The sequence below is a fragment of the Chrysemys picta genome, chromosome 1 (genome assembly GCF_011386835.1).
Source record: "Chrysemys picta bellii isolate R12L10 chromosome 1, ASM1138683v2, whole genome shotgun sequence".
In the NCBI taxonomy this organism is placed as follows: Eukaryota; Metazoa; Chordata; order Testudines; family Emydidae; genus Chrysemys; species Chrysemys picta.
The window spans coordinates 224,066,387-224,090,691 of record NC_088791.1 but is presented as its reverse complement, the minus strand read 5'-3'; the positions used below and the strand labels follow the sequence as shown (position 1 = coordinate 224,090,691).

At 43.1% G+C, this 24,305-nt stretch overlaps 2 protein-coding genes across 26 annotated transcripts in view; one reads left to right on the top strand and one right to left on the bottom strand.

Annotated features, from left to right (window-relative positions):
• TBL1X (transducin beta like 1 X-linked) overlaps positions 1-23,255 on the top strand; it is a 280,764-nt gene extending 257,509 nt beyond the window's left edge. For 18 of the 22 annotated variants that reach the window (XM_065580708.1, XM_065580700.1, XM_065580707.1 and 15 more), the window contains 2 exons: positions 129-230; positions 777-4,392. In XM_065580708.1, coding sequence (XP_065436780.1) covers positions 129-230; positions 777-803 — 129 coding nt within the window. In that variant the 3' untranslated portion in view covers positions 804-4,392. Of the gene's footprint in view, positions 1-128; positions 231-776; positions 4,393-17,766; positions 21,623-22,683 lie in introns of those variants that run through there. The other 4 variants (XM_065580711.1, XM_065580710.1, XR_010597654.1 and 1 more) reach the window with 3 other exon arrangements.
• The window catches only part of GPR143 (G protein-coupled receptor 143), a 51,795-nt gene continuing 44,928 nt past the window's right edge, over positions 17,439-24,305 (bottom strand). For all 4 annotated transcript variants that reach the window (XM_065580713.1, XM_065580714.1, XM_065580712.1 and 1 more), the window contains one exon: positions 17,439-20,578. In XM_065580713.1, coding sequence (XP_065436785.1) covers positions 20,499-20,578 — 80 coding nt within the window. In that variant the 3' untranslated portion in view covers positions 17,439-20,498. The remainder of the gene's footprint in view (positions 20,579-24,305) is intronic.

The window sequence follows — 24,305 nt, the reverse complement described above, 5'->3', positions numbered from 1 at the left end:
TCACCCCTGGTATTTGTGCCTCACAGTGTAGACACCAATGCACCTCATAGCAAACCCACAATCATAAGTGCCCACATAAAAATAAAATATCTTAAAAGTCAAATCTTGCAAATTGGTTTGCTTTCTAGAGCGGAACTCTAGTACATAGCTACAGAGGCACTGGAGGGATCTTTGAAGTCTGTTGGAATGCGAGAGGAGACAAAGTGGGAGCAAGTGCATCAGATGGATCGGTAAACATTTGTATTCATTCATTGTAAATATTTTGGGGAAAATCCTGTGCCGAGGCCAACACAAGTTCTGTGCACTGTTGCCTTCTCTGGACAAAGCTCAGAGGTGGGTGGATGTGTTCCCTTATTTAGGGCCCAGTTCAATGCCCCATGAAGTAGATGGTGTCTTTCCATTTACTTGAAGGGGCTTTATATCAGGCCCCTCAATGCACAGTTCCTTGATTGCCACCCTTTATTTGAAATATGTTTATGATTAAAGAAACACAAACACTACTGTTTCTTTCTCCTCCATGACCCTTGAAGTGTAAATCCTGCAGATTATCATGCAGAACCATAACAAGTAGAGATGAGAAACAACTTTTACATCTTCCAGCTCATTAGCTGGTGAATGCAGAATTCTCCCCCAGTCGGTATTCCATGATGCATTATCTAACATATTGGTAAATTACTTTATTATAAGATTAGAACCTGAGCGCACACACATTAAGAATCCAGAATAGCCTTCAGAAAAGTTTCTAACTTTTGGGTCTTTTCTTTCTACACCTCTAGGTTTGTGTTCTAGATCTGCGGAAGTAAAGGTGAAGTGTTTTAGAAGAAATTTCAAATGGACCAGCAGTGAATGTGTGGGGAGAAGCACTCTTCAAAACTATTCTTAACAGCTCCAGAACTGTACAAACTTGAAAAAAGTTAGTGTGTACAATGAAACCAACTCTCCCTGGCCACAGAAGTCTAGTATTTTGCCCATAACCCTCATCAAGGAGTAAAAACACAGTCACTTCAAAGGGGGAGAGTATGGTTTTCACCTGGAATATTCAGCCTTGGAAGCATGAAGCCACCAACTAGAGACTGCACTGTTTGGTTTGCATCTGAGAACTTGCTTTGATGGCTGAAAAAAAAAAAAGCTGTGCCAAAAAATAATAATAAAGAAACAAACTAAGCAAAATGCTGTGATAAACCAAAAGGGAAAAAAAAATCCTCCTCCATGTGGTGGTGTATTTTTTTCCTTCCAATTTGGACACTACAGTTGCTCTCCCAAAGGACATTCAAAGACCAGTTTGTACTGATGACATGCGCAACTTTGTAATCACAACACTTTCTATTTTCTAGACTACTTTTTTGTTCAGTGGTTTTTCTATCAGCTGGAATATTATGTCCTGGAGTATCCCGGGCTTAGGTTGGAACTGATTTTTTTTTCTTTTTCTTTTTCCTTCCCTTTTCCTTCTTGTTTCTCTCTCTCTCTCTCTCCCCCTCCTTCCCCCTCCTGTGTGCCCACAGTAGATGCAGCCAGTTGGACATGACAACAAAAACTTTCGACAGTCTGCTTCTCCTCTTTCTCCGCCCTCCCTCCCGCCCTGCCTATTTTTTTAAAATCCTCCATGCTTCAGATCTTAGCATCTCAAGGGCACTTTCAGCAAATTGTGTAATAAGTGCTTTATAGAAGAATGCAGTGCTGGGGAAGATTTTTACAGGCGAAAGATGACTTTTAAGAGAAAGAACCCAGTGTATTTTTGGAAAAAAATATTTTTTATGTTAAACATAATTTTAAAAGCCTAAAATAGCCACCAAACGTAGACTGCTTTGTGTAATTCAAGCAAAAGAATGACTCAAGTGGAAGCCAAGGTACATTAAAGATGCAGTATCATTTTCCTCTCCTTTGTCTCATAAAGTGCTGTAAGAAAATGTCATTTCATACAACAACTATCAGGTTTTAAGCAACAATAACCTCTTCCTGCAGCCAGAAGTTTACATGGACTAATTTTTATTTTTGTAGTGGTATGATTATGTACATTTATTAAAAGAATACAGAAGTTTGAGGTTATATATACAGAATTCATATATTTGGGTCCATATACCCAAATACCTGTAATAGTTAAAGGAAAACAATTGTGTATGCTCTTTCCTGGAGAAATGGTCCCAAATTCATATTAATGCTGCATTCTGTCACTCTCAGTCATGTTCATAGGAATGGAAGGGATCTTGAGAGGTCATCTAGTCCAGTCCTCTGCACTCATGGGAGGACTAAGTATTATCTAGACCATGCGGACTAGTACCTCATTCCACTAGTCATCACATTGGGCTGATCCTCTTCCCATTAAGTCAATGGGACTTTTACCAGAGATTTAATAGGATCACTCCTTCCCCTTTGGATTCCCCTCGTATAGGCACTGCAGAAGACAGCTATCGGATCGCCTTCTGGGATGCTTTGCAAATCATGATGACAGAGGGCACAGGGTTGGGGGGCAGAAAAGATGTGCCGTGGGCAGGGTTGCAGCATACGGTGCTGTGGAGATTCCCGGCAGTGCTGTAGACCATGGAGCAGCTCAAGGAGGTGGCCATAACTTAGACAGGCCCTAAGAGCTAAACCATGCCAGGGCCCTCTCCATCCCGTGGAGTAGCCCAGGATCAGAACAGTGCAAAAGTGGCTTAAAGCCACCATAGCACCTCCATAGCGAGTTGAGTGCTGTGCCTCTCAAGAGGTGCCGCACAGAATCTCACCCGTTCCTTTCAGTGGGGCTGCCCAACAGGATTAATTTGTAAGACCCTGACCCATAATGCTTAAAGTGGTGTGAAAATGCCCAAGTTACTTAGTATATGGAATTAATATTTTATTTCATCTGAAGTTTTTCTCTCTTTACTATGACACACTGACAGTATCTTGGCCTTTTCACAGGAACTAACCACGGCTCACACATTGCAAGCCCTGTGATGTACCATTGGAGATCAGAAAGTACTTAAAAGAATTAAACTATTAAGATTTTTCAGTGCTGAAGTAGAAACGTTTATGTGGAACATTGGTTATTAATTGCTATTGCTCCTTTTTACCCCCAAAGAATGGAAGGTGGGTTCTTTTTCTTGCGGTAATAAATCCGTAGAGAATTAGACTTTAGGATGCCCAGATGACATTTTTGAACTGTTTTATAATAGCTGCCTAGGCTGACCTGTTTAAGCTCAAGATAGGAAAAAGAGTACTTGTTAGAGAATTACTCACTAGTGGCATTGTGTGTGTTTATGATTAGCATTTTAAGCCTGTGTCTATGATGCCCGGTAGCCTTGGGTTGAATTTTCAAGGATAACAGGAAAGCAGCATCTGTTTTGCGGGGCTGCAGAAGACATGCTCAGAAGTGTGCTTCTTTTGGGTCTGCAGTTTGCGTGACTCTTGAACCGGCCAAACATCAAGATGTGGTGATGTCAAGATAGGTGATTTTAGTTCAGTTGCTTTTGTTGCCTGGCTTTCTTGCTACACAGACATATCTAAATCTGATGGAGCCTGTTCCAGGAATTTTAACTGGGAGATACTTTGTGGGTGTCAAAAAAGCATGTTTCGTTTTTGAAATCATCTGAATTAGCACCATCTTCTCTCTGCTGAGTTACATAAAGGAAAGAAGGCAAGTAAAGCACAGTTTCAGAATTTGGCAAGTATCAAATTCTCACATGTGAAAGGCGCTGTTGTCCCAAAGAAGAATTCTGTATACATACACATTTTGTTAGCCTTCTGCAGCCTGGCCCATTAACCTTCCTGGAGGCTTACAGGAATTGTACCTTTACTGGCTGCATGGAACTGGCCTTGAGATAAAATGGCAACCTTTGAATACGTGCTCAAGCTCTGCATCTTTAATGTAGGTTACTGCATCTTTAATGTAGAAAACACTGGGTCCCTTGTGGGGCATTAAAGGGCCTGACAGTTACAGGGTTAAACACGCACTAACCCCATGCTACATCTTAGGAATTTCCTTTTGATTTGTTTTTAAAAAGAAAGAAAAAACAAACCTAGGTAATGTTAGAGCCAAGTGAAGTGCACTTTGTCAAATGTAAGGGTCTGCTTTGGTTTTGGGGTTTACTTTTTCTTTTTCTTTTTTTTTTACTTTTTTTTTTTTTAATTGTGGTTCTTTGTCAATTGCAGAAATGTTCTTTCAGCCACTCACTGAAATTTTGAATTCTGGCTTCTGCAGTTTTTATTGTCTGTGTCAGACTTGCAGCCAGACTTGGTTCTCATTTCAGCATTTCCCAGATTCCGTTGAAACAACATCAACCCCTATTTTGTTTCCCCTCCACCTGCACTCTCTCAGAAATCACCTTGTGTATTGTAGCTCATTTGTTTCAAGGAGAGAATCAACAGATCATATTCAGTGTCTTGAATAAATTGCTATATTTTGATATTAGAGAACTCTGCGCGTGTTGTTCCTTTTTCTTTCTTGGCTATTAACTTTTTGCTTCCCACATTCAGGAGCTGGGAGGAATGTGTCAGAATGCAGCATATTTATTGTAGAATTTTGTTTTCCCCAAATGGCCCTTCTATTTAAAAAACACTCTGTTTCAAAAGGGGCATAACTAAATATTGAGCAGTCCAGATGGTAAAGAATCAACTTAAGTGAAATGCGTATAAAGCACTTTTATACCAAAATAAGTGTCCATAAAAAGGGGCTAACTAAATCAATGTGGTTAAATTGTATAATTTTCTCACATAGACAAGGCTTTAAATCCACCACGTTACTTCAGGTGAGGCACCACAACCAGTATAGATGTCATAAATGCAGATGGGACATGCCCTTGACTACAGGTGCCAGTTGAGGTTTTCACAGCTCTCTAGAACATGTAGACAGACATCTTACATTAGTTTTAATGTTTGCAGTGTTGTTGTAGCCGTGTTGGTCCCAGGATATAAGACAGACATGGTGAAAGAGACCAGCTTTTGATCTCCATGGACTTGAAGAAGAGCTCTGTGGCTCTCGAAAGCGTGTCTCTTTCACCAAAAGAAGTTGGTCCACTAGAACATTTTATCTTACCCACCTTGTGTGTCTCATTAATTTTAAGAGAAGATGTGTATAAATCCCCTAGATGATTTAAAAAAATGTAACCACAGTACTTAAGTTCATGCAGTAAGCATGTAAATTCTTTTCTGTTAGCTATATCTAGACGTGGCTAGCAGAGCTGTTTATTAATCTACCCATCCCCACTGTGTTAAAAGCATCTTGGTGCTCCTATGAGCTTGGTCCTCAAGCAAAGTGGAGTTGTTCTGATCCTCCTATCAGTTCCTTCTAATGATTCTCTAAGCGGCTAACCTATGAGGGGTCCTATATGTTAACCCATCTGGGTTTTCCGAATATGTAGAGTGCCTTAAGATGTACATATCATAGCTAGAGTTCTGGGATAGTAAAAAGTTTTATACCATGCAAGCTGGTATCTGCAGTGCACATAAGATGCCCCGTGTGACATATGAGAACATAATCAATAAGAGATTTTGCGTGACAGCCTCACTGCACTGTCTGTTCACTCAAGCAAAAAGCAGGATATTGTCAGAAGCCTCCAAAGGAATTAGCTGCCTAACTTATTAACTCCAGCACCAACAACTCACAACCATCTCTAGCAGCATGTTCTATCATCTGGCCTGTCCTTGGTTACCTAATATTCTCTATCAACACATTGTCTAGTCACTGGAGGAGGCTACACTTAGTAGGCATGGTATGCATCTTGGTCATAGTCCATCATCACTTCCATCTTACCCTAACTATCATGCCCAATGATCTCCTTTCACAAGTTACATCCTTCCTGGGCTCTGGTTTTGATATAGTGTATTTTCATAGAATTATAAATGTTGGGCTGGAAGGGACCTTGAGAACTCATCAAGTCCTGCCAGCTGCACTGAGGCAGGACCAAATAAGCCTAGAACATCCCTGACCAGGTGTTTGTCCAACCTGTTCTTTAAAACTTCCAATAACAGAGATTCCACAAATTCCCTTGGAAGCCTATTCCAGAGCTTAACTACCCTTACAGTAAGAATTTTTTTGTAAATTTTTTTTTTAGTAGACACTCAAGAAAAGGCAAGCGATGTCCTCAAACATTTTTGTTACATTGTTTTTCGTGCAGTTTGTTTCAACCCACACTAAGACGTATACTGTGAGTTAAAACTAGAAATGTATTAATTTGGACTACTAGTGAAAATGAGTTCAGTGGGTCTCACAGAAATCTTGTTAGCAGCCAATAGTCTACATAACAAACACTCCTCCAAACATTAGGCCTAACTGCCATTCTTGATTCAAGAGAGGACTGGGAATGTAACATCTGGGCAGGGTGGAAAGTTTGGTCTGAATCTGTAATTTGCAGCAGTATGGAAAGTTTGACTAATACCTGTTTGCACTATAGTTGGTTCTTTAGTCAGCACTGTATTACATTAGTACTTTTTTGAGCAACAATTTCAGAGAAATTTTAAGAAATGAATTACTATTAAGCTAAAAATGTAATTTGTTTCTGCTTTTCCATTTACTTAGCAAGAAAAATACCATTTACAAGTAGCACTTACAACAATGAGCCCACATAAAAAAGGTACTTCTGGCAGATGCTCATATCTTTAAAGCAATAGAATAAAAGGTGTAATTTATGATACCTATGGCTATGAATATGTAATAGTGCAGCTGTCTCATTCCATGTAGTGGCCTTTCCAGAGCCACCCCTGCTTTCTTCCCAGCCCTGTATATACATCCATTTTCATAGTTCAGTAAACACTAGCAATGAAAGGACAAGAACATCTTCACCCATTAAGGTCTCATGCAACTTCATGGATAAAGACTCAAGCTACCCAAAAGCATCTTTAAAAGTTTTAAGGCTCCATCCCAGGTTCTTACATGAGTAAATGAGTCACTTGGCAAGGAATTTGTCATTTTTACAGCCTCCCCTTGTTCCTGACAGAGATATTTCTTTTGTTACCAAAAAGGGAACACCAGGCAAGAAAAGAGACCAGCCTTTCATGTGAAAAACTAAAATCTCTCCAAAAGATGACAAAAATGTTCACAAAAAGGCAAAGAACAAAATCTAAAAACAACAGGAAAACAACTAACAATCCATCTAGGTCCTATTTTCCTGCCATCAGCTCTAACGCCTTTCTCCAGAAAGCAGAACTTTTGGCTTCAGCCCATAATAACACTGAGATAGAAGAACAGGAAGAGGTTTTTACACACAGAGAGAGATGTGTTTGAACCCATGGGGAAGAAAGTGGTGGGTGCTACTGCTATCTAGCCAGAGAGAACAAGTGGCTAAAGCCCACGGCAAAAATCTCCTATCAAGAACTGAGACAGAATTCGCCGTCCCTCTACACCACTCCTTCAAAGAGGTCTTTAGAGACGAGTGTATAAATGCACAACAAAGGGGAGAAGGCTTAGTTGATGAGCCCTGAAATCCTAGCATCCGAGAAACCAAAGATTCTCTCTCCATCCTGAAAGTGTAGACTAGGGCGATTTCCCCCCTCAAAGATCCCAGGGACAGAAAGATAGAATTCAACCAGAGAAGGGACTTGGAGGCTTCAGGAGCAGCCTCTAAAGCCATAATGTCCTGGTACAAAGACCTAATAAGCCTGACTAATTCAAGTCACCACTTTGAAAAAAGATACTCTGAACTACTGCATTTGACATGGACTGATTCATAAACTCCGTGAGGCTGGCAGTGAGAGCCCTGATAGAAAATTCAGTGGCCAGATGTCAGCTCTGTTTTAAATTCTGGACTGTGGATAATTGAACAATGTCTCAGTTAGATCCTGTTTGGGGAGAAATTCGAGAAAGTGGTGCTCAATAACACGGACAAGCCAAATCATCCAGCCTCCATTCCAGCAAAAGTCCAAGGACTACGAATCCTACATACACAAAAGATCCTTTTGTTCCTACCCACAACAAAGGCAGCGGAGAAGGGTCTCCTCTTCCATCCAAGTGTAGGCCTGTATCAAGAAAGTGAAATATCCCATTTTTCAGATGAGAAACATCACATTTTCTTGAAGGAAATCTCACACCTGCTAAAGGTAAGGGCAATAGAGCTTGTCCCTCAAGACAAATGATACATAGGGCTTGAGTCCATCTTCAGAGTCAGAAGAAGACCAAGAAGGGTCAAGGGTATCTCAGTCCAATAAAGGGTGAGCCAGAGAACGAAGAAAATAAAATTCAGGATGGGAAACTATCTTCTGCTATCACTACAGTCTCTTCATGAGACCTCACGTTGATGGAGCTGACAAAAGATTAGCTGCATATTCCATTCAAGCTCTGTCACCAGTAATTTCTTTGGGTCACCTTTGGAAATTGTCACTATCAGTACAAAAGGTTACCCTTTAGCCTGTTTTGCGCCCTATCATGTTCACAATAGTACTGATGATGACCACAGCCCAGCTGAGAAAACCAGGGGACTCCTGTGTATCCATTCTTACACAGAGCATGGTCCCCTGAGATTTCATAGGAAATTGCCCATAGGAATTTCTCCACACTTCAGGCACATGGGGCTGTGATAAACTTAAAAGAAGAGACCCCCTGATCCACTTCAGAGGATTGTCTGCCTGCTGTTCTATAAATGAAGAATACCAGCCACTGGTAGGCTGATTCCAGAAGAAACCAGAGCCCATAGAAGTATCCCTGGAAGAAAGGGCATCCGTCACCACAGAGGAAATCTTTAAAGCTGCCTTCCAGCAACATTTTCTAAAGCAAAACATACTTGACATTCATTCTTATGCAGAAAGAACAAGAGTACTTGTAAATTTGTTAGTCTCTAAGCCACAAGTACTCCTGTTCTTTTTGTAGATACAGACTAACACGGCTGCTACTCTGAAACCTATTCTTATGCAGAAATATCCTTCAGCAGGGATGTATCCAAAGCACTGCACCCAAAATTACCACTAATTTGACAGAGGGATGAACATTTTGCCTTCTGTCCTACTTTGCTCTCCCACACAACTAATATTTTCTTCCTCCTTGCTATTCCTCATTTGTCATGGGCTAGGTGAGAGGTTATGATCCAGAATGAACAGTTTACCTGATTTATTTTCTGGGGCTGACCTCTCTCTTAGTCCGCTCCTCCTGATACAAGTTCTTTGTATCTTTACAATGGCCTCTTCAGGGGCCGTGTATAAGATTATCACAGTGCTGGTAGAAAGTGTTTTTTGTTGAACACTGGCCTTTGGAAAATGAGAATTTTCATGATTCAGCATCAGCAATGTTATCATCTAGTAAGTCGTGTAGCTCACTCGAGCTGTGGATTTCAATGGTGCTAGCATCAGTAGCTAGCAAAGGCCTGTGTTATATTGAGAGGTATGTGGAAAAAAAATTGTTGTTGAAAAATTGGTTGTTAAAAAAAATAATTGTACAAGATACATAAGGTGGTACTGTTCCTTCGAGCAACTATTTTGATATTTTTGATATCAAATTGTCAATAAAAATGTTGAGTACAAAATTGAAATGTCACAAAAATGAAAATGGCATAAAAATGTGCCATTATTTCAATCTTTTTTCTCAACATTTTGATTAACATTATCGAAAAGGCTATTACAGTATTTTGTTTATCAAAAATTAGGCTTTGGGTAATATTAAATTTTTATAATCTCAATATTTTTATTAAAAAATTAAATCTGTGAAAAAAATCATAAAACATTTAAAAAAAAAACAAAAAACTTTGAAATGAAATCAACTTTGAAATTTAGAAACTTTAACCATCCCTTGCTAACTCAGTTGAATAAGGTTGATATGGTCAAGAAATGTAAAGTTAATCAAAAATAAATTGTAGTGTGTTCATTCAGCTTTGGCAGTACTCATCCTGCAAGGGAGAAGAAGGGGGGTTCTTCAGCACCATGGACAAGTCTGAAGTGTCTTGTTTTTTGCACAAAAAGAGGCGTAGTCCAAATATCCTCTGTTGGGAGACAGCTCAGTTGCACAAAGGAAATCATCGGTAAGGCTAAGATTTTTGTCATGGATATTTTTAGTAAAAGTCAGGTCATGGGATTCTGTGACTTTTTCTTTATTGCCTGTGACCTGTCCCTGCCTTTTACTAAAAATATCCATGACGAAATGGGAAGGGACTGGGCAGCTGCAGGGTGGGGGCCACGGTGGGGGTGCTCTGGGCTCCTGAAGGGGAGAGGGCGGGAGGGGGAGGGGCAGGGCTTTGGACAGAAGGGGAGGGGCCGGAGGCTAGCCTCCCACAACAGCTGGTTCACGGCTGCCCATGACTTCTGAGCTGATTTATTTTGTTGGCTTATAAAAATGTTGTAAATGCTGTAAAAATCCAGTGCAAGATGAGCTAGAAGTTTTCTCCCTACTCCATGAAACAAAGGCCCAAATGAGGAAATACTCTCCCTTTGTATAAATATTTATTCGGTTATTAAGCAGCACAGTGGTGACTATGCTAGCAACTCCAGTGCAAGGTTTTTTGTTTTGTTTTTAAAAGCCCTTAAATGATTTATATACGGCACTGTTTAGCTGGATAATACAGCTACATGAAGTTTGCTACTTAAAACCAATATTCTGAGCTTTTCCAAATGGTGTCAATTGTCTTCCCATGCCCATTTCTCTTAGCAGACCCGGCAGACAAAAAGACCAGACAGACTTATACTCAGAGATACAAATGTAGGCGTGTATAGATAAGCACTTACATTCATATTTTGAGAACAATCTGTCACTTTTTCTTTCTATCAATTTAGGTGCTTGGGTAGCCCCCATTAATGTACCATGTGAGCACCTTGCAAATGTTAATGAACCAATTCTCACAGCATGTCTAAGAAGTAAGGAAATTTTATCCCCATTTACGGATGGAGAACTGAGGCACAAAGAGTTTAAGTGTTTTCCCCAAAATCATGCCAAAAGCCTAAGGCAAAATGGGAAATTAAGAACATAAGAATGGCCATGCTGGGTAAGACCAATGGTCAGTCTAGCCGGTCCCAGCATCTGGCAGTCAGAGGCTTAGAGACACTCAGAGCTTGGGGTTGCACCCAGACCATCCTGGCTAATAGCCATTGATGGACCTATCTTCCATGAACTGGTCCAATTCTTTTTTGAACCCAGTTATACCTTTGGCCTTCACATCATCCCCTGGCAATGAGTTCCACAGCCTGGCTGTGCATTGTGTGAAGAAGTACTTCCTTATCTTTGTTTTAAACGTGGCGGCCTATTCATTTTATTGGGTGACCCCTGGTTCTTGTGTCATGTGAAGGAGTAAATACTTCCTTATTCACTTTCTCCACACCATTCATGATCCCCCTATAATGGTGTGCACACCATGCCCCTTCGGCTAGGCCCTGCTCTCCCTCTTCTCAGAGACCCTTCAGGCAATACCCGTCCTCTTTATTTTTGATCAAGCCCCCACCACCAGTTTCCAACTATATACAGGCTTTTTAACAACAGCTCAGCCTAGCACAGACCTGGCTAGCAGCAGACTAGGAGACTCCCGCTGAGCCTGACCTGACCTGACCTGACCTTCCCCTCCTGGTCTTTGCCTCCCTCCAGTTTCCCCCACTTCCTCCCAGTCTTACAGCTCCTGCTAACGAGGCTGGCAGGTGTGGTCAGTTACCAGGCAAGCGTCAGGCTACCTACCCATTCCAATTCAATCCCCCTGATTGGGGCTGGAGTGACAGGAGCTGATTAAGGCCTCTCTAGCAGCATCGTGCCACACCCCTCCTTAGTTATCTCTTTTCTAAACTGAACAGTCCCAGTCTTTTTATTCTCTCCTTATATGGAAGCTGTTCCTTATCCCTAATCATTTTTGTTGCCCTTCTCTGTATTGTTTCCACTTCTAATGTATCTTTTTTGAGATGGGGTGACCAAAACTGCACGCTGTATTTGAGGTGTAGGCATGCCATGGATTTATATAGTGGCATTATGATACTTACCACCTTACCTATCCCTTTCCTAATGTTTCTGAACATTCTGTTTGCTTTTTTGACTGCCACTGCACATTGAGTGGATGTTTTCAGAGAACTATTCACAATGACTCCAAGATCTCTTTCTTGAATGATAACAGCTAATTTAGACTCCATCATTTCGTGAGTATAGTTGGGATTGTTTTCCACTGTGCATTGCTTTGTATTATTTAACACTGAATTACATCTGCCATTTTGTTACCCAGTCACTCAATGTTGTGACTCTTTCCAGTCAGCTTTGGACTTAACCTGAGTAATTTTGTATCATCTGCAAACATTGCCACCTCATTGTTTACCCCATTTTCCAGATCATTTATGAATATGTTGAATAGCATTGGTCCCAGTACTGATCTTTGAGGGATCCTGCTACTTGTCTCCATTGTGAAAACTGGCCATTTATTCCTATCCTTTGTTTTCTATCTTTTAGCCAGTTACTGATAGATGAGAGAACTTTCCCTTTTGTCCTATGACTGCCTACTTTTCTTAAGAGCCTTTGGTGAGTGAACTTCTGAAAGTCCAAGTACCCTATATCCACTGAATCACCCCTATACACATGTTTGTTGACCTCAACAATTCTTATAGATTGGTGAGGCATGATTTCCCTTTACAAAAGCCGTGTTGACTCTTCCCCAACAAATGGTGTTCATCTATGTGTCTGATCATTCTGTTCTTTACTATAGTTTCAACCAGTTTGCCTGGTACTGAAGTTAGACTTATTGGCCTGTAATTTCCAGGATCGCCTCTGAAGCCCTTTTTAAAAAATTGGCATCACATTAAGGCTCTGTAGTCATTTGGTACAGAGACTGATTTGAGCAATAGTTTACATACCACAGTTAGTAGTTCTGCATTTTCATATTTGGAGTTCCTTCAGAATTCTTGGGTGACTCCCATCTGTTCCTGGTGACTCGTTGCTGTTTAATTTATCAATTTGTTCCAAAACCTCCTCTAATGACACCGCAATCTGGGACAGCTCCTCAGATTTGACACCTACAAAGAATGGCTCAGGTGGGGGTAATACATGTAATTTGATCCTTTACTGTGGTCTTTTTAAAAAAGTTTTCATGCAGTTTGCAGACATGTCAGGCTTGTGAGTGTTCCTTTTAATTTCTGTTTAGCTGGCCTTATTTTTGTGTAGTTCCCCTTTTTGAAATTAAATGCTACTGTGGTGAGTTTGTTTGGTAATTTTCCCCTACAAGGATGTTAAATTTAATTACACTATGGTCACAATGACCAAACTGTTCAGCTATATTTACTTCTTGGACCGATCCTGTGCGACACTTAGAACTAAATCAAGAATTGCTTCTTCCCTTGTGGGTACCAAGACTAGCTGCTTCAAGAAGCAGTCATTAATTGTGTCTAGAAATTTTATCTCTGCATCCCAACCTAAGGTGACATGTTCCCTTTGAGATCCCCCATTATTATTGGGTTTTCTGGTTTTGTAGCCATTCTGATCTCCCTGAGCATTTCACAATCACTGTCACCATCCTGGTCAGGTGGTGAATAGTATATTCCTACTGCCATACTCTTATTATTCAAGCAAGGAATTTCTATTCATAGAGAGTCTATGGTACCGTTTGATTCATTTAAGATTTTTATTATATTTGACTCTGTGCTTTCTTTCACATATAGTGCCTCTACCCAACCAACACAACCTACTCTGTCATTCCTATATATTTTGTACCTGGTATTACTATGTCCCATCAATTATCATTCTTCCATCAAGTTTCTGTGATGTCTATTATTATATCAATATCCTCATTTAATTCCAGGTACTCAAGTTCACCTATCTTAGACTATAGACTTCTTGAATTTGTATACTTATAAAATTTGTCAATATTTAGTTGTCTCCCGCCATGTGATGTAACTGAATGGGACTTTTTCATTCAGCTTTTTCTCTTCAGTTCCTATCTGTACTTTATCAACTTCTATCATCTCCTCTTTATTGGGAGTATCCCCTTTAATAACTGCTTCCCTAAGGGATATATGTCTGTCAGAATCATCTTCTCCTCCATACCTGTCGGCTTCCCCCCTCCCCCAGGCCTTAGTTTAAAAACTTCTCTACAGCCTTTTTAGTTTTACATGCCAGTGATCTGGTTCTGATTTAGTTTACGTGGCACCCATACTTCCTGTGAAGGCTCGGCCGTTCCCAAAAGGTTCCCCTGTTCCTAATGAAGCTAAATCCCTTCTCTGAACATAATCATCTCATCCAGGCATTGAGACCCTGCAGTTCTGCCTGTCTAACTGACCCTGTGCTTTAATCTCTTACCTAACCATCTAAATTTGTCCTCCAGAACCTCACTCCTACCTTTCCCTATATCACTGGTACCTACATATACCATGACCGTTGGCCCTCCCTAGCACTGCACATAAGTCTGACTAGATTTCTCGAGAGGTCCATGACCTTTGCATCCAACAGGCAATTCACCATGCAGTTCTCTCAGTCATCACAAATCCAATATCTATATTTCTAATAATTGAATCCCCCATTACTATTACCTCTCTTTTCTTAATAACAGCAATCCTCTTCCCCAGAGAGGTATTCTCAGTGTGAGAGGTTACCATGACGTCATCTTGAGAGAGAGTCCCAACTATGGGATCGTTTCCCTCTGCTCCAGTTGGATGTTCTCCTTCCCTGAGACTTTCATCCTCCTCAACAGCACAGAGGCTGTTAGACTGGGGATGGGACCGTTCTATTGAGTCCCTGAAAGTCTCGTTTATGTACCTCTGTCTCCCTGAGCTCCTCCAATTCAGCCGCTCTGGTCTCAAGAGCCTGTATTTGGTCTCTGAGGGCCAGGAGCTCCTTGCACCAAATGCACACCCATGCCACCTGCCCATAGGGCAGGTATTCATATATGCTGTGTTCAGTTCAATAAACTGGATAGCTCCCACTGTGCTGCTGCCTGCATTATTTTTACTCTTGCAGAGGTTTTGTTTGTTTGTATGTGAGGAGGGGTTATGGAGGGGGGGCGGGGAGGGTGTTATTTGTCTACATTTAGGGAATGTTTATTAGGTGTATTTCGTACTCACGTTTTCTCTCTAAACTCACAAAACTCCCCTGCTCACTAGCTCTTCTGGTCACTTAGGAACTGGCTTTTTAAACCCCTGTTCTTCCTGAATTATCCCCACCCCCTAGTCAAGGGATCCTAAAGGGACGAGGGATCAAAGGATGGCAGGCTAGAGCCTCGCTAAGAAGCTCTCAGCCTTGCTGAGGGAGGCTGCTCAACACACAGCCCCCACAAACAGAGCACATTATAAACGTCAATCCAATAGGCACACGAGGGCAAGCAAACAAGCACACAACAACAAACAAACAGACAATAAACTCATTCCAACAGTCACATATTTGCTTCTTTTACCTGGAGAATTCCCTCGCAACACTCTCTTGTTCGCTAGCTCCTTTCGTCGCTTAGGAGCTGGCTTTTTAAACCCCTTTTGTCCCTGAGTTAACCCCATCCCCTTGGCAATGGATTCTAAAGAGATTTGGGATCAAATTGGAAATTCTTCTTCTTCTTTCTTTTTTTTCTTTTCTGACACTTTTCCAAGTGAGGGTCATGGCAGCAGCATGGAGAGTAGGGAAGATGAGACCTCCTTTTCCTCCGCAACAGGTTCCAGCTCCTCCTGGGGGGTTCCCCAGCATTCCCAGGCCACCTGGGAGATATAATCCCTCCAGCGTGTCCTGGGTCAGCCTCGGGTCTTCTGCCCAATGGGATGTGCCCAGTGGGATGTGCCTTATCAGGTGCCCGAACCACCTCAACTGGCTCCTCTCGATCCGGAGGAATAGCAGCTCTACTCTGAGGCTCTCCCAAATAGCCGAGCTCCTCACCCTGTCTCAGAGAGTAAGCCCAGCCACCCTGAGGAGAAATGTCATTTCCATCGCTTGTACCCATGATCTCGTCCTTTTGGTCATTACCCAAAGTTCATGACCATAGGTGAGGATGGGGATGTAGAGTGACCTGTAAACACAGAGATTCATCCAAGAACTGAGTTCTCACTTCACCACCACGGATCGGTAGAGCGCCCACTCACTACCGCCGCCACACCCATCTGCTGGTTTAGATCCCGCTCCCACTTGCCATCACTTGTGAACAAGACCCGTAGATACTTAAACTCATCTACTAAGGACTGCTGCTCCCCCGTCACCTGGAGAGAGCAGTCCACTTTCTTCCCGGAGAGGACCATGACCTCTGATTTGGAGGTGCTGATTCTCATCCCAGCCGCTTCACACTCAGCAGTGAAACGTTCGAATGCACATCAGAGATCGCAGTCTGAAGAAGCAAGGACAACAACATCTGCAAACAGTAGAGATGCCACCCCCAAGTCCTCACCCACAGCTTGGCTGCGCCCTGATATCCTGTCCATGAACATAACAAACAGGAGTGGGGACAAGATACATCGTTGGTGGAGTCCAACACCCACCTTGAACGAACTCGAGAATGCTGAGAATAGGAATGCAACTCTCACTCCGAGAATAGGGGGACCGGATAGCACGCAAAAGCAGCACTGGCACCTCATACTCCCACTGCACTTCCCACAAGACATACCTGTGAGCGCAGTCATATGCCTTCTCCGGGTCTACAAAACAAAGGTAGACCGGATTAGCAAACTCCTACAACCCTTCGAGTTTCTGTGAGAGAGCAAAGAGTTGGTCCGGTTTTCCACGGCCAGCAGGGAATCTGCACTGTTCCTCCTGAATGTGAGGTTCAACTAATGGGCATAATCTCCTCTCAGGCCCCCTGGCATAGGCTTTGCTGGGGAGGCTGAGGAGTGTGATCCCCCTATAGTTGGAACACACCCTCTGTTCTCCTTTCTTAAAGATTGGGACCACCACCCTAGTTTGCTAGTCCAGAGGTACTGCACCCGCCTTCCACGTAACATTGAAGAGGCGTGTTAAACATGACACCCAAATTGGAATTAAACCTCCTAATTAGTCCAGTGCCCTACCTAGAAAATCATCTTTCTTTCTGCTATAGTGTCTAAGTGCAGGTAAATGTATCTTCATTATGATGACCCAAGGGCTTTTGCAGAGAATTTAGATCTTATCACATCCAGGTTTTAGGACATTCTGTGTGTGTGGTTTATTTTTGTCCTTTCCTGAATTTGATTATGTATCAGGAACACTTTGGCAAATACATTTGTTTTGAAGCATGGCTTCAGTGAGAGCTGTAGGTGTTTCTGGAAATCAGCATCCTTCCATTTAGGTACTCACATTTGGTACTTCCATGCATATCAGCTGCTCATAGGCTAAAACCTTCTACAGTTTGAAAGAATACTTTAGAACATCAGTCAATATTTTCAATTTCAAAATATGTTTTTGTTGTAGATAATTTACATCTTGATATTAATTAGTATTTACTCCATTTTGAGGATCTGTGGCAGGTTGATCTCCATTTGGCAAACTTGTCATGACTGAGAGGAACATCAAGTAATAGGAATTTGTTATATGTTGAGAAGTTTCTGCACATTCGCTGCAAAGTTTACTGCAACACACAGTCATACAGGTTTCTCCCTCTTGACCATTTCAAAAACTACTTTTCAGTAAAGAAACAGACACATGGATAATGTGAAACAACTCACTATTAATCATTTGTATTATGGTAGTTGACAAAGGTCCCAAACCAGGATGGGAGCCCAGTACAAACACAGATGAATACACAGTCCATGCCCTGGAAAGCTTCAGATGTCTGCCATTCTGACAGGAGTGTGTTACAACATGCCTCAAATTAGTTTTTTAACTGGCTTTCTCCAACCAGTGTCATTGGTAGATGACCTTAAGCTGTCTTGTGCGGTGGCTAGGTGCCTATTTTAAGTACAATTTGTTGAAGAGAAGCTGTATATTGTTTTTCAATCTGTGGAAGTGAATTACTTTTTCTCTGATCTTCTCTACAGCAGTGGATGGATTTCTTGTTGATGAAATACTTCTGTTGAGGCACTGTGAATCTGAGGACTTTCTACATCAACCTCTGGTAAGATTCCAGGAGGAGAATGTCACTATTCCAGTTATGTTCAATACTTATCTGTATAAAGTACTGCTGAGCTAAAATCAGTGTGGTGATTTCCAGTGCACATTACAGATGGTTAGGGATTAACCTCCTCTTCCAACCCACTGCAAACACTCCTAAAATGAATACACTACCCAGATCTTGGGAAAGGTATATTATCTCCTCTGCCTCTACACCAAGAAGTGTTTCCCCAAAGAGTTCTTTCTAACATCACAAAGTAACGCCTACAGTTATTTCAAATACTCATTTGGTTGGTTAGGGATATGCTGCATTTGAGGTAAATGAAAAAGCAGCTATTGGCTTTTTCACTTCTTCCTGAGTCATCCTATCCAGAAAGGAAAAAAATGTCCCTTCCACTCAGCCAAAAGAATGGTTCCTGTCATAATCTGAAAATATAACTATCTTCAAAGAGGAGTCCAAACTCAATACGTAGGGCCAAATTCTGTCTCTGTTACACCAGAGTAACTCCACCAACTCCATCAACTCTACTGAGTTACACTAGTGTCACTGACAACACAATTTGACCTATAGCTCCTTCATCTTTATAAGGTTCAAAGTCTTAGTGTGAACATTAAAGGACAATACATACATAAAAGCTGCAGTTAATTTTATAACAACCAATTAAAAGGACCTTAACCAGAAGGAATGTCTCACAGAGCCAGATCTTCAGTTGGTGTAAATTGGAATAGCGTAATTGATTTCAAGATGAAGATCTGGCCCATGGCATTTTAACAAAACCAAAAGAAGCAAAGCTATATCAATAAAAGCATGGCATTTTCCACCAGCAGGAAAGGTACCATACATACAGCGCATGAGGTACAAATTCAAACTGATCAGATTTTTCCCTCTAAAAATACACCCAGCTTGTGCCAGAAACCATTATTTTTACTATCAACCAGTATGCTGAATTAATCAGTCACCCTAAGACAACCTAAATCATGCTAATCTAGATTTGACAGGAATTTGCATTAAATTTCCTTGAGTACATAATCATAATCATAATTACATCCATCAGTCTCAACATCAGTCTTTTATTTTTTATTTTTTTGGCAAATGAATCATCTCTTTGGACCATGTGGACCACATTCAGAGATGAGTTTAAGTAAATGAAGAGGGAGTATAAGTGAGTATAATTTACATCCAGCCCTTCAATGTGTATGTTACGCCAACTTAGATTCCAGCTAGACTCCCTTGATTTACTTGCTTGGACTTTCACCATTTTATCATGTAATTTACAGGTCCCTTTGCACATCACCTTAGAATTTGACTCAAAGGGAGTCTAATTTGTATAATGCACTGTACTGGGATGTGCACCCCACACCAGCCCTCCTAGGGTTATCAAGGGTCTGAGAGGCCAATTAGTTACCTGGCAAGATGCAGGGCCAGGGTTAGTTAAGAGTGAAGTCCTGCTGGGGAAGGATTGGGACAGCACTATAAAGCCAGGAGGCTGAAAGCAGAAGGGAGCTGCAGGGGAAGGAGTCTGCAGTCACTTCCTGGAGGAGGGAGACCATCAGGGACAAGGAAGAAGTCCAGACAGAGAGTAAGCCTGGAGATCCTACCCTGGAGTAAAGAGTCTGGCAAGAGGCTAGGAGTGGTGTAGTAGCCACAGGGAATAGAGTAAGCTCCAGGGGTAAACCCAGAAACAGGCAAGACGATAGAGAGGCTGGGTAGGAAGGAGCCCAGAGAAACAGCAACAGGGAGTAGGCCTGAGCATATCTAGACTGCTGGTTGAAGAATCCCTGGACTGGAACCTGGTGTAGTGGGCAGGCCCGAGTTCCCCTGCTAGCCACTGGTAAAGTGGCATAGAGCCCCAAGCTGGGGATGAACACCCTCAGGAGATGGCATTTGGATCGTTTGTCCTGTTGGATTTTGTAACCTTGGAAGTGGTGGCGGGGAGAGATAGCTCAGTGGTTTGAGCATTGGCCTGCTAAACCCAGGATTGTGATTTCAATCCTTGAGGGGGCCATTTAGGGAACTGGGGTAAAAATCTGTCTGGGGATTGGTCCTGCTTTGAGCAGGGGGTTGGACAAGATGACCTCCTGAGGTCCCTTCCAACCCTGATATTCTATGATTCTATGAAATGGTGACCTGGCCAGAGGGCCAAGTTACAGAAGCAACTTGCAGAGTAATGCGCAGCAAGGAGGCACCGGATGCAGTGAGAGCTACATTCCCAGACCTAGACGCAAGGAAGCACACCCTGTTACGTTTACATACTAAAGGGCGAGAAGAGAGAGCTCAACAGAGAAAGCACCTCATAAGTAGGTGCTTCTTCTGTATTTTAACTTACACTTTCTAGACTTCCTGGCCATGTGTGAGGAAGAGTGAATGTAAAGGATCCTAACTCACACCACCTTAAACATTATCTCTGAATCTGGCCCTCTATGTCTAGTCCACAGCTCAGGCCATTTAAATATATCAAAAAAAAGTGCTCTTTCAATTTCAATGCTAGAAAATTGTTAAGAGCAAGTTAGCTCAGCAATCAGACATGTACTGAGGGTGTTGCTGGGGGGCAAGGGAGGAAGACACGTGCATTATAAAAGAGGGAAAACAATCAGGCAAATCCTTGAGAACGTCTTTGTGTCTCCAGATACCCATTTAATGCCTTCCACAGTTTTCCAGTTATTCAGCATCAGGATCATTATCCTCTAAGTCATGTAGCTCACTTGGGATCTGGATTTCAATTGTGCTAGCATCAGAACCTAGCAAAACAAAAGAGAAAGGACTCTGTTACTTTCAGAAATAGGTGGAAATAATTACTGACTGGGTCATTTAAAAAAATAAGATGGCAAGGTGCTAGTTCTGTTTAACCATAAACAGTAGGAGGCCTGGTCTACACTATGACTTTAATTCGGATTTAGCAGCATTAAATCGAATTAACCCTGCCACCCGTCCACACAACGAAGCCATTTATTTCGAAATAAAGGGCTCTTAAAATCAATTTCTGTACTCCACCCCGATGAGCGGAGTAGCGCCAAAATCGATATTGTCATTTCGAATTAGGGTTAGTGTGGCCGCAATTTGATGGTATTGGCCTCCGGGAGCTATCCCACAGTGCACCATTGTGACCGCTCTGGACAGCAATCTGAACTCGGATGCACTGGTAGACAGGAAAAGCCCCGCAAACATTTGAATTTCATTTCCTGTTTGCCCAGCGTGGAGATCACAGGTGACCACAGATAGCTCATCAGCACAGGTAACCATGCAGGCCGATAATCGAAAAAGAGCACCAGCATGGACCGTACGAGAGGTACTGGATCTGATCGCTATATGGGGATAGGATTCAGTGCTAGCAGAACTTTGTTCGAAAAGACGAAATGCCAAAACTGTTGAAAAAATCTCCAAGGGCATGATGGAGAGAGGCCACAATAGGGACTCAGATCAGTGCTGCATGAAAGTCAAGGAGCTCAGACAAGCCTATCAAAAAACAAAGGAGGCAAACGGTCGCTCCGGGTCAGAGCCGCGGACATGCCGCTTCTACGTCGAGCTGCACGCAGTTCTAGGGGGGGCCGCCACCACTACCCCACCTCTGACGGTGGATTCCGAGGCGGGGGTAATCTCATCAGCCACACCTGAGGATTCTGCGGACAGGGAAGAGGAGGAGGAGGAGGAGGACGAGCTTGCGGAGAGCACCCAGCACTCCGTTCTCCCCAACAGCCAGGATCTTTTTCTCAGCCTGACTGAAGTATCCTCCCAACCCTCCCAAGCCAGTATCCAAGACCATGAACCAATGGAAGGGACCTCAGGTGAGTTTACCTTTTAAAATATAAAACTTGTTTTAAAAGCAAGCGTTTTTTAATGATTACTTTGCCCTGAGGACTTGGGATGCAATCGCGGCCACTGCAGCTACTGGAAAAGTCTGTTAACGTGTCTGGGGATGGAGCGGAAATCCTCCAGGGACATCTCCATGAAGCTCTCCTGGAGGTACTCCAAAAGCCTTGCCACAAGGTTTCTGGGCAGTGCAGCCTTATTCCGTCCTCCATGGTAGGACACTTGACCACGCCATGCTAGTAGCAAGTAATCTGGTATCATTGCATGACAAAGCCTGGCAGCATATGATCCCGGTGTTTTCTGGCATTCAAGCAACATCCGTTCTTTATCTCGCTGTGTAATCCTCAGGAGAGTGATATCGCTCATGGTAACCTGGTTGAAATACAGGAATTTAATTAAGGGGACAGAGGTGGCCGTTCCTACTGGGCTGTTTGCCTGTGGCTGAAAAGAAATCCTTCCCTGCAGTTAGCCAAGCGCGGGGGGGAGGAGGGGGAAATTGGCCCTGAGCTTTTCGCGTTTGTCTAGCAGGGATCTTCCCTGTTACCAGCCATGCGGTGGAGGGAGGGGTACAGCGATCATCCCAGATAATTCATGGCGGGGGGAGCGGGGGGTTAGTTTGGTTTCTGCAGGGATCTTCCCTGATACCCGCCACACGGTGGGGGGAGGGATAAAGCGATCATCCCAGAGAATTGGATGGGGGGGGGGTTAGTTTGTTTTCTGCTGATGAAGGTTAACAGGAAAACTGCAGCAGTCAACGGGCTTTGCTTGGTATGTGGGAAAGGAGGGCGCAGAAGCCGAAAGACAATGGCTTACCATGGCTGCATGCAAGCTGAATTCTGTTGCCCGGACCTGCGTCTGTGATCTCTAACACCAAAGCCACAGGCACTCAATATTAAGATGGAAAATGCGACCTTGTCCTGAAATCACATGTGCTATGTAATGTGAATAGTGTTGTTCACTATGGAAGAGTATAAGCATTGTTCTGTAAAATGTATCATTTTAAAAAGTCTCTCCTTTTTTTCAACCCTCCCTCCAGCAGCTGCAAATTTTTCAAGCCTGCCTCCTCTGTCCCAAAGGCTATCTCAGATAAGGCGGCGGAGAAAGAGGACGCGAGACGAGATGTTCTCGGGAATAATGGAATACACCCGCAATGAAAGAGTTCATTTGAATGAGTGGAAGGACATGGTATTTAAATACAGGAAAGATGCCAGTGAACGTGAGGTCATGAGGGACGCTCGAGATGAGAGATGGCAGGCTGCAACGCTGGGGCTGCTGCGTGATCAAACGGACATGCTCCGGCATCTGGTGAAGCTTCAGGAACGGCAGCAGGATAACAGACTGCCGCTGCAGCTGCTGTGTAACCTCCCTCCCCCCTCACCCTGTTCCATATCCTCCTCACCCAGACGTGTAAGAACGCGGGTGGGGAGGCTCCATGCACCCTCCCACTCCACCCCAGTGGACAGCCCAACCAAAAGGTTGTCATTATATTGAATTTTTTCAGTGGCCTTTTACTTCCCTCCTATCCTCCTCCCAAACCTCACTCAGATTACCTTGTCGGTTCTCTCCCTATGTTTATAATCAATTAATAAAGAATACATGATTTTTAAACGATAGTGACTTTATTTCCTTTAAAAGCAAGCTGTGATTTAAGGGGGGAGGGTGGTTTGCTTACAGGGAATGAGTCGATCAAGGGGGCGGGTTTTCAACAAACAGAACTTTCACACCGTAGCCTGGCCAGTCATGAAACTGGTTTTCAAAGCTTCTCTGATGCGCAGAGCTTCCTGGTGTGATCTTCTAATCGCCCTGGTGTCTGGCTGCACATAATCAGCAGCCAGGCGATTTGCCTCAGCCTCCCACCCCGCCATAAAGGTCTCCCCCTTACTCTCACAGAGATTGTGGAGCACACAAGCAGCAAGAACAATGGGGATATTGGTTTGGCTGAGGTCTGAGCGAGTCAGTAACGATCGCCAGCGACCTTTTAAACGGCCAAATGCACATTCTACCACCATTCTGCACTTGCTCAGCCTGTAGTTGAACAGCTCCTGACTACTGTCCAGGCTGCCTGTGTATGGCTTCATGAGCCATGGCATTAAGGGGTAGGCTGGGTCCCCAAGGATAACTATAGGCATTTCAACACCCCCAACGGTTATTTTCTGGTCCGGGAAGTAAGTCCCTTGCTGCAGCCGTTTAAACAGATTAGTGTTCCTGAAGAAGCGAGCGTCATGAACCCTTCCTGGCCAGCCCACGTTGATGTTGGTGAAATGTCCCTTGTGATCCACAAGTGTTTGCAGCACCATTGAAAAGTACCCCTTGCAGTTTATGTACTGGGTACCCCGGTGCTCCAGTGCTAAGATAGGGATATAGGTTCCATCTATCGCCCCACCACAGTTAGGGAATCCCATTGCAGCAAAGCCATCCACTATGACCTGCACATTTCCCAGAGTCACTACCTTTCGTAGCAGCAGCTCAGTGATTGCTTTGGCTACTTGCTTCACAGCAGCCCCCACAGTAGATTTGCCCACTCCAAATTGATTCCCGACTGACTGGTAGCTGTCTGGCGTTGCAAGCTTCCACAGGGCTATCGCCACTCGCTTCTCAACTGTGAGGGCTGCTCTCATCTTGGTATTCTGGCGCTGCAGGGCAGGGGAAAGCAAGTCA